This window comes from Lepisosteus platostomus, chromosome 13 (assembly GCF_059453375.1).
Source record: "Lepisosteus platostomus isolate fLepPlt1 chromosome 13, fLepPlt1.hap1, whole genome shotgun sequence".
In the NCBI taxonomy this organism is placed as follows: domain Eukaryota; kingdom Metazoa; phylum Chordata; class Actinopteri; order Semionotiformes; family Lepisosteidae; genus Lepisosteus; species Lepisosteus platostomus.
In genome coordinates, this window is record NC_142623.1 from 413567 (window position 1) to 426849 (window position 13283).

Here is a 13283-nt window from a genome sequence, read left to right on the forward strand (position 1 = left end):
CCCCATACCCATGTGTTGGTGCATCAGCAAAGATGCTGCATGGCTGCAAGGTCACAGACTCACACAGGGCCCTGGGTTCAAGAGAGAGCAGTGTTTATTTCCAGCCCTGTAGGCTGCACCTCGCACACAAGCCCAGCACATCCCAAAGCGCAGGGCTACAAAAAGTGCCATAGTTTATACATATATCTATACACTGGTCACGTCTACCCACCGGTCATTAAGAGCTTGTTCCCAAAGAGCTCTGAGAGAATACATTCATGTAGCCGCAGCCAGTCACTCAGACCAGCGGGCGTGTGCGCGCAGAGGGTACCAGAGGGGGAGTCCCTAGTGCTCCACCCTTTTTTCATTGGCCGGTTCGGGCCTGGAGCTGGAACCCAGCCCTCGGTTCTGAGCCACAGCCTCGGGCCGTGAGAGAGCAAGCTCTCCGGGCAGAGCCTGCCACGTGAACATCATTTAAATAGAGTACATGTGTGCAAACATGAATGCGCCTTGTATACAAACCAGCTGCGAATCACGCCAAACATGGCTGAAGGTCATGTGACCTTTACACCGAGACACATGAGTTTGGTAAAAACAAAGCGCTGGACTTCAGATGTGCTTGAGAGAAATGCCACCGCCAGCAAGAACCAGACCAGCACACAAACTCAAACCCACACCAGAGCTAAACGCAGGTCAGCAGCACTCAAGCACGGTCTGCTCCTGCTTTCGAGTGTGGTCGCTCAAACTCCACAGCTACCACCAAAGAGCGCTCACAGCTGCTTTGAGAAACGATGGTCCGGTTTCTCTTCTGCAACCCAGTCCTCTCTGCCTCACTGCTAGGGCAGCAAAGCACAGACCGCTCACGAACACTCTTTCACACAACCTCAATCTCAGAATCATCTTGAAAAATAAGCTTAGTGCATCATTACAGACATATGCTTTAAAAAAAAGGCTTGACGGAAGTCAGAGACAGAAGAACAATCTGCCCGCCTTCTGCACGGAAGTGGTGCCCCTCCCACCACCTGCAGACCACTCCCATAACAACCCTCCCAGGACATGGGGCACTCCCCTCCCTCTGCAGACGCTCTTGTAAGCATCAGGTATTCGCTGGTTTGAGCCCCAGGTTTCCTGGCTGCGAAGCAGGGTGTCCAAGCTGCTTGCGGTGACTGGGGTGCTCTGGTCTTATTCCTGCAGAGGCCAGGGGAGGACTGGCAGCCTGACCGCTTCCACTGTCTCTCCCCCGCCCCTCAGAGGCACAGGCAGCGGGTCGGGTCGGGTCGGGTCGGGGGCAGTTCAGCCCCGAGACAGGCAGCAGTGGTAGCAGCACAGCTGTGAGCGCAGCCATGCTAATTAATGTGCATGACAGCCTGCTGGCTCACAGTAAACAAGCCAAAGGGAAACCAGTTCAGCAGCAGGAATCCCTGGCCTCGCCCCCCCAGCCCCTCCCCCACCACCCACGGCCCCACCCCTCCTCCCCCAGCCCCACCCCTCCCCACGAGCAACAGGCAGACTCTCAGCCCAGCACGGAGAGGACCAGCAGCACAGCAGCCCTGCTCACAGTCACAGCGGCAGAGACGGGCACGAGGAATAACATCGAGACAGGAAGCGCCCCCTCCACTCACACGTACAGCATGACGTTGTCATGGCAATGCTGGCCATCCGCGGGGGGGTGCAGTCCACGGCACGTGTGCTGAGGGGGGGGGCAGGCACGGGGGCGCGGCGAGTCGCAGTCGTCGGAGGTCAGCTCGGCGATGTCGTCCGACTGCGTGTCCGAGGTCTCCAGGTCGCTGCGGATGCTCTCCGGCTGGGCCAGAGTGACGTCGCCACAAGTCCGGGAGCGCAGGGGGATCTCCCCCAGGGACTCCCCCGGAGACAGGGAGGCCCCTCCCCCTGGCAACGCCCCGCCCCTGCGGGAGCTGCAGTCTTGGGGCTCCTCCCCCTGCGCGGGCACCGTGACGACCGACACAGGGGCGGGGAGCAGGTCCTCCTCGCTGCCCCCACTCGAGAGGCGGATGTGACTCGGCTTGGTTTCGATGTCCACCTGTATCTCCAGGTTAGTACCCTCCCTGTCGAACAGACATTGTGACAGAGAGCACTCAGTAAGACAGCACGACGTCGGCTCTGCATCAGCGTGTTACTCATTACAGTATCTCATAGAGGCAAGTCAGTTCAGGGACTGGTCACTGTAAAACAAAACTGTTTCCCACAATCCAATCTGTGGCCGTCCTGCTCAACTCCCGCAGTGACCACCTGGCCACACGGTCAGTCGGAACCGACAGACCCCTGTCCACGTCCGAGCGCTGCTGTGTGGCACGCGACCGGGGGCCCCAGGGATCTGGGGAACTTTACTGTCGGTAAAAGGTTTTCAGATGCGGCTGTGAATTCTAGCGGTACATTTCAATGACTGTGGCCTATTAAAGGAGAAATCTCTGGGCCTCAATACCCCAGAATTTATATATGTACGTCCCTAAACACAGCCATTACTAATTTAGACTGGAAAAGAAGTAGGAGGGGGTACACCCTAGTCCCCCATGCGATGCAGTTCTCCAGATGAGCTGGGCGCGGCCTGCCCTGGCACACTGACCGGCCCAACACGGCGCCGATCCCTCCCCAGCGCACACCGCACTGCGCCCACGCTGCTGCACTCGCACCACACGGGCACTAGAGGGCAGCACAGGGCAGGAGCAGTCAGGTGGTGATCTGGCTGCACTGGTCTCGCAAGACAATCCTGACGCCCGCCCACACTCTCTTGAGTTACTCACGCCTCCCCGGCTGAAAGTCCAGCCCTGGCAGCCGGGCCGAGGGAGAAAGGGGCACAGAGGGTCGGCTCACCGCTCGTGGGGGCTGTAGGCGGAGATGATGGACCCAGCCATGCCACGCGTGCTGGCGCAGTCGCTCGCCGCGCCCAGGCTGCCCGTGTCCCGCGACAACGCCTCCTTCGCCAGGTCTGCAGCCTGGACCTCCAGCCTGGCGGACAGACAGAGCAGCCCTGGGTCAGCCTCCACGCCTCTGCTGCACTGACCCTCCCCCTAACAGCGATGGCCCCCCTCAGTCGTACCTGCTGTATTTGCCCGTGCCAGTGCTGAGCGCCCCCCCAGCCAGCGTGTTGAAGCAGGGGGCGTCACCCAAGGCCCCTGGGGTTACCCCTTCGCTGGGGCTGGTGGTGCTGAGGCCACTGGTCACCCCCTCCAGACTGCTCTCACCGAGACTGGGGCTCTTCAGCGCCCTCCAGGCGTCCGCCACTGACCGACGGGTTACAACAGAGCAGACCGGTCAGGCAGGGGTCAGAGCACGGAGGGCATCGGTGTGACCTGTACATCTGGCAGGCCTCTGAAGGGTCAGAGGTCACGAGACACAGTGCTCACCTGTGATCGGTCCATCGTCCTCGTCAAAGTCGATCTTGACACCTCGCCCCTTGGCCCTGCTGACGCCACAGCCGCCCCCCCGGCACAGCGAGATGGGCACCACGCCATACACATAGGCCAGCATGATGGGCACGCCAATACCTGCCACAGAGCACAGGGCAGTGAGGGAACAGCACAGAGTCCCAGTGTGAGCAGCAGCACAGGGCAGTGAGGGAACAGCACAGAGTTACAGCGCGATGACTGAAAATATGGTACAACACCACTGTAATATCGACCACAGACTGTAGAAAACAGGTATTAGAGAGCAGCAATAAGAGTAATGTTATGAGTGCCGCTGTGTCGTGCTTTCAGCAGCCGTGAAGACAGTGACGTCTTGCCCACAGACCTGAGCTGAGAGAGGAGACGCAACGCAGGGCCCCAGCACAGACAGAGACCAGCGCGTGCCCACGCAGAGAGGGAGAGCGAGTCTCGTGATCATGGCCTGACAGGCAGGGCTGCCCATACTCTAACCCACCTGACTCGCCACCCCGAGCTGCAGCTAGTGAACTAGGGGCCCCTTACTACCCACCGTAAACTCGTGTTATTTCTACTCCAGACATCACAGTGACTCAAAGATGACTGGACCGGTAAATATTAGCCCTTCGGGTCGCTGCAGAAAAGTCGGGGTGGGCATGAAACAGGCGTGCCGTGCTGACCGCACTGGGGTCCCCCGGGCGCCTGCACTCACCCACACTGACTGCGGCGATGACCGGGGCGGTGAGGACGGACAGGGCCACGCCCCCGGAGATGGCCAGGTTTCGCCTGTGCTTGGAGACCCTCTTCCCCTCGTAGTGGCTGTGGATCTGCACGGGAGAGAGGGGGCAGGCGGGTCAGTACCCGGGACGCCTGCTGCCCGGACACCGGCGGCTCTCTCCGGTGCGGCGCGGCCCCACTCACCTTGCGGCCCACGTAGACAGGGATGCCGATGAGCATGGCAGGCACGGCGATGCCTGCGATCAGCGTGATGCCCACCGGCGCGCCGATCAGGGTGCCCAGCTGCCAGACGATCTTCTTCTTCCGGCTCCAGGGCTTCTTGCCCCAGAAGGTGCAGCCTGAGGGGCTGAGAGAGAGAGGGAGAGGGCAAGTTCAGACACGGCGCGGTGCTGCAGAGGCTGCCCTCCTGGCCCGGCGCCGACAGAACCGCACCTGAGGTAGTGCAGGTCCGAGATCTCCTTCATGCACAGCCAGCAGAACTCGCAGCCACACACCGCGCAGGTCATGTGATTGCAGCTCCCGTCGTTCATCTTGATGATGTAAGCACCACAGCGCGGGCAGGGCTTGATGTCATCAGCTGGAGACGAGGAAGGGACAGGGTGAGACCAGGCGTGGGCCCGCTGAGAGGGGTACACACTGGACACCAGACATTGCAGAGAGAAGACCAGGCACTGGACCATGGACAAAGGACACTAGACACTGGACTCCGGACACTGGACAGAGGAAACCTGGCACTGGACTGTGGACAATGGACACTGCACAGAGGATGCCAGGCACTGGACCACAGATAATGGACACTAGTCACCGCACTCAGGACAATGGATGCTGGACACACAGAGAGCCCAGTACCTGTTCCTTGCTCCTGGCCGTAGCTCAGGCCCGGGGAGTGTCCGCTCTGCCCTGGCAGCCGCAGCGCCCTCTCCTGGCGCGCAGAATCGCAGGTCTGATTGGGGTGCCACACCTGCTTGCAGTGGTAGCAGAACTCGGCCCCACAGCCTTCCCGCTGGCAGGAGAGCTTGGGGCAGCTGGCACAGCCATAAGCAATCACAGCATAGCTGTAGGAGAGAGAGATCAGCAATCACCACACACAGAGAGAGAGAGAGTTCCCACACCTGCCAGAATCACAACGGGTCCCAATCCTACTGGGAGAGAGAGGAGGGAACTCAGCTGAACTGGCAGCCCAGTATGCTATCTCCTGGCACAGCCTGAGGAACAGTGAGTCTGTCTCCCAACAATGCTCCATCTGTCTACAGTATATGTACATCATTTATAATATGTCTTTGTTGTAAATGTCTGTAATATGTCTGTAGATGTTATTTTACTTTTATTTTTTGTTTTGTTTCATGTGAATTTCATTATTTTTATTTGCTTTGGCAACACTGATTGTACCCATCTGTCATGCTAATAAAGCACCTTGAATTGAATAGAATTGAGATCAGCAATCACAGCACACAGAGAGAGAGATCAGCAATCACAACACACACAGAGATCATTCCATGCAGTGCGCTAACAGAAACGTGTAGGCCAGGAGTGGGGTATTTCAGATCGCCTTAATTACAGATGGACCGCAGTTTCCACTAGCAACAGTTGGTCTGCTTTCTGCACAGCATCACGGTTGCCCAGGCAACGGACAGCTCTGGGGACAGCGGGCAGGGTGGGGCGGAGAGGGCATCTCCTTGCGGGCCGATTGGCTGGGCTCAGCTGCAAGACTGGCAGCGAATGCAGCAGCGGGCCAGAGTAACGCAGCTGACCGCTGAGAGAGACTGGGCAGAGGGGGACAGCGAGAGGTGTGGCCGGAGACAGGGGCCGGCGGAGCCCTGTGCCAGTGGCAGGAGAGTAGACCAGTCTGCAGGCCAGTCCCATCGCGTCCCAGCACACCAGAACTCACCTGCAGTCAGGAGCTGGGCACCAGCGGCAGTCCGGGTCGGCCGCCAGGCAGCGGCGCAGGAGGAACTCCTCGTACTTGGCCAGCAGGGCGGCGTCGTCCAGGATGAGTCCCACCTGGCGGGGGGACAGGCGCTCGGCGCACTCGGGGCAGGACAGCTGCACACGGCTCTCCGAGATCTCGATGCGCAGGTACTGCCGCAGGCAGGGCAGGCAGGACCGGTGGCTGCAGCCCAGGATCTCGGGCACCTGCTCCGCCGGCTGCCGCACCAGGCACAGCGGGCACTCCAGCAGGCTGGGGCTCGGCTCAGGCGGCTCCGGCCCCGCTGCCGCCGCCACTGCCGAGCCCAGGGAGCTGCGGCTGCCTGACAGGACCCCATCCGAGCCGGCGCCGGAGGGCAGCTGAGGCGAGTCAGGTGATCGGGCCGGGCCGGGCTGCGGGTGCGCAGGGGGCAGCAGCTGCGGAGGTGGCGGCAGGGCGCCAGCCGGAGTGGCGCCAGTGCTGGCGCCGCTCTTGGCCCGCGAGGCCCGCTTGCTGTGGAACAGGCTCTGGAAGGAGATCCGCCGCCTCTGTCTGCCAGCGCTCCGGCACTTGGGGTTGGGAACTCCGCTGACCGAGGAGTGGGGAGACTGCGAGTCTCTCTCAGAGCCCATCACGGCGCGCGGCCCACCCTCTTCCTGTGGCGCGATCTGGTGCCCCGACACCAGAGGGCAGGCTGGGCTCTGTCTCGGCGACGCGGGCTCGATCAGCAGCACAACAGGACAGCCCTCTCCCCCGGCCAGGAGACAGACACACGGAGAGGCACTGATCCAGGAAGCGCCTCCTCTCTCGCTCACCAACCAGCCACAGCAGGACAGGAGGCTGAACCGTCCACTATGCAGCCCCGATAAAACCTCCTCCTCCTCCTCGTCTGCTTTTCTGCTGCGTTCTCTTCTCTCTGTCCTCCACGTTTCCTTTTCTCTTTTTCTTTTGTTCTCTCTCTTCCGCGGTTCTGCCGTCTAACTCTGGCTCTTCTCCCTCTGTCACACCTTTCGCTCTGTCACTCTGGAACCGAAAGTAGAAGAACAGGAAGTTATTACAGCTGGATCAGGTGTCTCATTGAACATGCTCCTGCTGAGACTCCTCCCCCCTCTCAGCTGTACATTAACCCCTCAGTGCAGCTCCTGCAGCTCCTCTCACTTGTACATTCATGGAGACAGCTGGGCCACTGCCAGGACAGAGAGAGACGCAGGAACAGTGATCATCCCCCACACTACTCCACTGTGCGCTGCTACTGCTGTTGCCATAGTGATCCTGACTGCGAGACAGCAAGAGCAGAGCAAACATCATCCCACACACACAGTACGGCACTCATCCCATTAATAACAACACTCAGCACATTAATCATGCACAACACAACACACCCAACACAAAACACAAACTGCAAACACATGCAACAGCCATTTAATCCACACAATCCACACACAGTCCTACAGCACAACACTCCACACAGCACAGGCACAGCTCAGCGGACAGACAGTCTGTGCAAGAGGGAAGGAGGTTTTAGGTTTTATTTGGGCATTGAAATCTAGGCAAACAGAACCTCCCCCGACGCCCCGACCCCAGTCCAGATGTGGCCTGGCTCAGTGTGACTCAGTGTGACACACACCCCCTCAAGACAGGACCCCCTGACGACACCCCTGCAGTGGAATTGGCTTCCTCTCTGAACCCCTGCTGCATGCTCTGGGGCACGCTCACCCCCATGTGGACATTTCAGTCGAGCACAGAACAGTCAACAGAAACAGAAGGACCCCGAAAAGGAAGAGGTACAAACATACAGGGGTGTGTAAAACTGTGCCCGAGGCCTGGGATCCGTGCAAGCACCAGGAACCAGACACCTCTGACCGCACAGAGGCAATCAGTGGGGAACCCCAGGCCCCAAGAGGCACTGCGAACCCTAAAGCAGAGGTCAGCTACCCTGAATCATCTTGCAAACCCTAAAGCAGAGGTCAGCTACCCTGAATCATCTTGCGAACCCTAAAGCAAAGGTCAGCTACCCTGAATCATTCTGCGAACCCTAATGCAGAGTCAGCATCTCTGGTGCAGAACCTGTCCGGAGTGCAGGAGCAGGGAGTCTGGCCGACTCTGCAGCAGCAGCCAAGGGAGCACAAGAGAAGCAGAGCCTCTGCAGGCCTGGACAGGCTCCTGGCCGCTGGCTGCTGAGCCCCTGCACTCGACACCGAGCTCGTCTGGCTCTGCAGACCAGCGCTCTGCTGCAGCGTTTGATGTGGCTTCGGCACTTCAACAACAACAGCCGGAGAGGAAAGACTGAGCAGAGTTACTGGCAGCCGCACTGCCGTGCCCCCCGCCCCCTCCACTGTCACACCTCCGACCCAGCAAAGCAGCCCGCCATCACAGACCCCAGGACAGAGACGGGGAAAGACCGCAACACTTCCTGGAACCCCAGGAACTTCACATGAGAGGAGCGATTCATCCCCTCCGGCCAATTGATCCCAGGATCTCACCCAGCTGTTTCTGGGAATAACAGGGTATCGGCTTCAACCACATGGCTGGGCTGCTTGTTCCACACTCCCACCACACTTTGGGCAAAGAACTGCCTCCTGTTCTCAGTTCTAAATCCTCTTCCCTTTGCACACCTCTGGCTGACTGCGCCAGGAAAGGAACAGCAGTGATCAACTCCTGACCTACCACAGGGTCATGTGAACAGGGGGGACGAGGAGTCTGCTGCCCACAGCTTCAGTGTGTTCCTGTGTACTCTGCTGCTGCAGCTGTACAAACCACAGCCACAGCCACCTTTACAATATTATTATTATTATTATTATTATTATTATTAATAATTGCTTACACTTATATAGCACTTTTCTGGACACTCCATTCAAAGCGCTTTACAGGTAATGGGGATCCCCTCCAGCACCACCAGTGTGCAGCATCCACCTGGATGATGTGACAGCAGCCATAGTGCGCCAGAACGCTCCCCACAGTGGGGAGGAGAGCAGAGTGATGAAGCCAGTTCAGAGATGGGGATTATTAGGAGGCCACGATTGATAAGGGCCAATGGGAAATGTGGCCAGGACTCCGGGGTTACACCCCTACTCATCTCAAGAGACGCCCTTGGATTTTTAATGACCACAGAGAGTCAGGACCTCGGTTTTACGTCTCATCCGAAGGACGGCGCCTGTTTACAGTATAGTGTCCCCGTCACTATACTGGGACATTAGGACCCAAACAGACCGCAGGGTGAGCACCCCCTACTGCTCCATTAACACCTCTTCCAGCAACAAGCTTAGTTGTTCCCAGGAGGTCTCCTATCCAGGTACTGACCAGGCTCACACCTGCTGAGCTCCAGTGGGCTGCCAGCTGTGAGTTGCAGGGTGATATGGCTGCTGGCTTTAGCTTCTCTGAACCTCAACTTCCTTTATTTCATTTACAGCTTCCATGAGCCACCCTCCGTTAGTCTGACCTCAGAGCCCCACACTGCTCTAGCCTGCACTTGGAGTGCCCCCTGCCCAAGATGGGGCCACCCCCGGCCTGCCTCCTCCCGCAGACAGGGCGTGTGGATCCCCAGAGCTTGCAGGACAGAAGCTGGGACTCGGGAACACCAGCCCTGTTTCTGTGGAAGCGGACAGGGTTTTCCTGGAAGGATGGAACCACGTCCTCGGGGACTGCGCCAGCTCTCCCTAGGACTCTGGGCTGCTGCCTCTCCGCGACGCGGCGGGAGGAGGAAGTGGGAGAGATGAACGGAGAAGAAGCAGAAAGGAAGAGAAGAGGATCTGATGTTCAGGGCTGTGAGATATTTACCAAGATCTGGACCGTGACTGGCCAGCCACAGCACACGTGAGCCTGTGATACACATGACCAGCAAAACCCAGACTTACTGGCACTGTACTGGCACCAGACAGACACTGTACAGACACTGGACTGGCACACTGGCACTGTACTGGCACCAGACAGACACTGTACAGACACTGTACTGGCACACTGGCACTGTACTGGCACCAGACAGACACTGAGCCGGCATGCTGTCACTGTACTGCCACACTGGCACTGTACTGGCACCAGAGAGACACTGTACAGACACTGTACAGACACTGATCCGGCACACTGGCACTGTACTGCCACACTGGCACCAGAGAAACACTATACAGACACTGTACTGGCACCAGAGAGACACTGTACTGGCACACTGGCACTGTCTGACACCAGAGAGACACTGTACAGACACTGTACTGGCACACTGGCACTGTACAGGCACCAGAGAGACACTGTACAGACACTGTACAGACACTGATCCGGCACACTGGCACTGTACTGCCACACTGGCACCAGAGAAACACTATACAGACACTGTACTGGCACCAGAGAGACACTGTACTGGCACACTGGCACTGTCTGACACCAGAGAGACACTGTACAGACACTGTACAGACACTGATCCGGCACACTGGCACTGTACTGCCACACTGGCACCAGAGAAACACTATACAGACACTGTACTGACACACCGATACAGGACACAGACAGGTATTCGCACACCCTGAACAAAGCGGGGTCCAGCAGGACAGACAGATGGTGACACTGGATCACACTGGCAGCCCTGTGCACTCAAAAACAATCAGCGCTGGGAACGTGTGGAGAGACCAGGCCCTCACTCGATACCACCTTCTCTCAGCTGCCTACAACACGCCAGTCAACTACAGTACACTCCTCACCCGGGAGTTTTCCCCTCTGACTGAGTGAACGCGTCAGCCCGTCTGACGGGTCCGGGGGAGGGGAGAACCCGGAGCCGCCGGAGAGGCCGTGCGTGCCAGGCTGTGCCAGGCCGTGCCAGGCCGTGCCCGGGCGGGCCGGCCGCCGCTGCTCACGGATCACAGCGCAACGCCGCGTATCGCCCTCGGCAGCCCGGCGGCGAGCGAGCTGGGCCCCAGACCAGCCCACAACGAGCCGCTGGAGGACACAGCAGCACCCCCGGCCCTCGGACCCCGTACCTCTGTCCCCGGGTGAAATGGGAGGCTGCTTCTCGGAGAGGCGCTGTTCCCTCCCTCGGCTCGGCAGGGCGCAGACCAAACCAACCGGCCCCGGGCGCTGTATCGTCCTTCAGCTCGCTCCCTCTAGAGCAAATTCCCCTCCTCCTCTCGCTGGCGGGGACGTCTCAAGAGTGAACTCACAAGTGACCGAATAGCCCTTCGCTAACTGTGCGGGCTGAGCCCCTTGCCTGCCCACCGCCAGACACGGCTCGGCACTGCTCGCACCCTTTCGCTTTCTCGCGCTGACGTCACAGAGGAAAGCCCCGACCCGTGACGCAACGCGCATGGCATTCGGAAAACCCACCCCGTGGCGTCATCCGCGCAGGGGCCGGGCGAAGGAAAGACCCAAAGTGTCGGTGATTTCGGGAACAGCGAGGTGTTCGAGAAAGTAGTACCTCTAACGTGGTCACTTATGTATAAACACAATTTTCCCCCTCGTGGATTTACTATTTGGAACAACAGATATATAAAAGTTAGAAATAAAACCTTATTTTTTGAAAATTGGGTCAAGAATGGTATAGTTTGGATTAAACAATTAATCAAAGCTAATGGTGAAATATACAGTTACACCGAGTTTGTTAATAGATACAATATTTATATTACTTTTGATCAGTATTTCACTGTAATTAACGCGATTTCTGGGGAAATATTAACTCTTTTAAGGAGTTGTAATAGTAGTCCTTTAGAAACGTTGGAAGAATTTACAACTCACATTAGACTACAAGGAAAGAATATTCTGAGTTGTAGATGTAATAACCAATTTTTGAGATCCCTGTTGAAAAATGATAATTTACTTGCGGTTACAATATATTGGAATTCCTCATTTGGAAAACGCATTGATTGGAGAAAAATGTGGATGATGCCCAATAAATATTGTATAACCAATAAGGTTAAGGAGGTTTCATACAAATAATTCATTGAATTTACCCAGTTAAGACTCTTGTTACCCAGCGTTTTAAAATTAATATACATGACAAATGTGTTTTTTGTGACAGTAGCCCTGAAACTATTCAGCATTTGTTTTGGTTCTGTCCCAGGGTAAACATTTTCTGGACTAAGTTGCAGACTTATATTAAAAAAGAAACCAATATTGATATTTGTTTTGATGAAAACGATGTTATGTTAAGTTTCAGCCCCATCGAAAACAATATTACAATTTCGTTTGTAATACATTTTATTATTATAATGGCACGTTACTATATACATAAAATGAAGTGGTCTGGGAAGACCTCTGTGTTTGAGTATTTTAAAATGGATCTAAGGGGGTGTTTGCAGACTATTTCGAAGTGCAAAAATATGAAAGCGGTGCGGACATGACTTATATTCAATTTGTTTTATCTTTTTTCCTAACTTGAATGTATGTAGTAATATGTACCCCTGACGATCTTTTTGTCTTGGATTGTTATATGTACTCTTGTTTGTATTGTAATGTTTGTTATTCTGTTAAGCATAAATAAAAAAAGGTGTTCGAGAAAGCGCCGAAGCCCGGGAGGCAGCAGGGCGGGCAGCCCAGGCGCTAAGCCGATTACTCCGCCGCGGAAACTGCAGCGCGCAGCGGTAACAAACACAGGATCGGCTTTGAGCTGATTAATCCAGCGAGATTCATCCTTACACCTGCAACAGCAGCATCTTTCTCCAATTTAATCCGGTTTTTACTGAGAGGTCCACGCCCGCTTCCTCCCCGCTCTCTCCGGGACCGCTGCTGCCCGTTGCCCCGGGGAAACCGCAGACTGCGAATATAAACACAGAAGGCGGAAGGCTGAAGTGCTCAGCAGCAGTGCCGTCCGGACCCCCCGGGCTGGGGCACGTCTACTCTCCTTCACTCGCTTTTCTCCAGTAAGCGATCATTGGAACACAGCGGTACTCGCCCTGAAGCCACATTGTCAATGAGATTTGATCAATTACCTGATTAAGTGATGATTAGCAGTTCCCACATTAACCCCGTGTCTCAGTCCGTTTGTCCTCCGTCTCTGCGCAACAGCGCCTTTTCCGGCGCCTTTCTGTGACGTCACAAAAACAACACCGTATCTAGGCGACACTCCATAGCAACAGGGGGTCAAGACCCGGTGAGAGACTGCAGGTTCAGGAACCGGCGGCCTCACACCCACATCTACAAGCACCCTGAACCCTCTCCGCTTACTCGTCCGTGTGCACCTCCCCTGAGGCCACGTCCTCTACGGCCCCGCCCGGCCTGTGGCAATATTCAAGAGGTGTGTTTTGGGCTTGAGCCGTACTGCCCGTCGCTCAGCGTCACCTGTTCAAGCACCTGACCTACCC

At 56.7% G+C, this 13283-nt stretch overlaps 1 protein-coding gene and 1 long non-coding RNA gene across 6 annotated transcripts; one reads left to right on the plus strand and one right to left on the minus strand.

The window, feature by feature from the left end:
- Positions 1 to 76: 76 nt before the first annotated feature.
- On the minus strand, positions 77 to 13274 carry rnf19b (ring finger protein 19B). Of its 5 annotated transcripts, XM_088602380.1 has the most exons (12): positions 13147 to 13274; positions 12912 to 13006; positions 12619 to 12736; positions 5986 to 7026; positions 4947 to 5152; positions 4530 to 4674; positions 4281 to 4443; positions 4072 to 4186; positions 3345 to 3485; positions 3038 to 3221; positions 2812 to 2946; positions 77 to 2045 (listed from the first exon to the last, which is right to left on the minus strand). In XM_088602380.1, the coding sequence occupies exons 4-12, from the start codon at positions 6633 to 6635 to the stop codon at positions 1598 to 1600; spliced, it is 2187 nt and encodes a 728-aa protein (XP_088458506.1). In that variant the 5' UTR covers positions 6636 to 7026; positions 12619 to 12736; positions 12912 to 13006; positions 13147 to 13274; the 3' UTR covers positions 77 to 1597. The 5 variants fall into 5 exon arrangements, with proteins under 5 accessions (XP_088458506.1, XP_088458504.1, XP_088458509.1 ...); XM_088602378.1 differs by lacking the exon at positions 12619 to 12736; XM_088602383.1 differs by lacking the exon at positions 13147 to 13274 and having other exon boundaries at positions 12912 to 13129.
- LOC148649555 (uncharacterized) lies at positions 7881 to 8192 on the plus strand. Its single transcript, XR_015925863.1, has 3 exons — positions 7881 to 7929; positions 7970 to 8009; positions 8068 to 8192. It is a non-coding gene; the product is annotated as an uncharacterized LOC148649555 (long non-coding RNA).
- Positions 13275 to 13283: the final 9 nt, after the last annotated feature.

Bases quoted from the DNA above. Each gene is read 5' to 3' on its own strand.
- rnf19b (XM_088602378.1), bottom strand. From the start codon at position 6,635: ATGGGCTCTGAGAGAGACTCGCAGTCTCCCCACTCCTCGGTCAGCGGA. The intron at 4,675-4,946 runs GTACTGGGCTCT...CCTCGTCTCCAG, and splicing joins CGGCCAGGAGCAAGGAACAG to CTGATGACATCAAGCCCTGC. The intron at 4,444-4,529 runs GTGCGGTTCTGT...TCTCTCTCTCAG, and splicing joins TCGGACCTGCACTACCTCAG to CCCCTCAGGCTGCACCTTCT.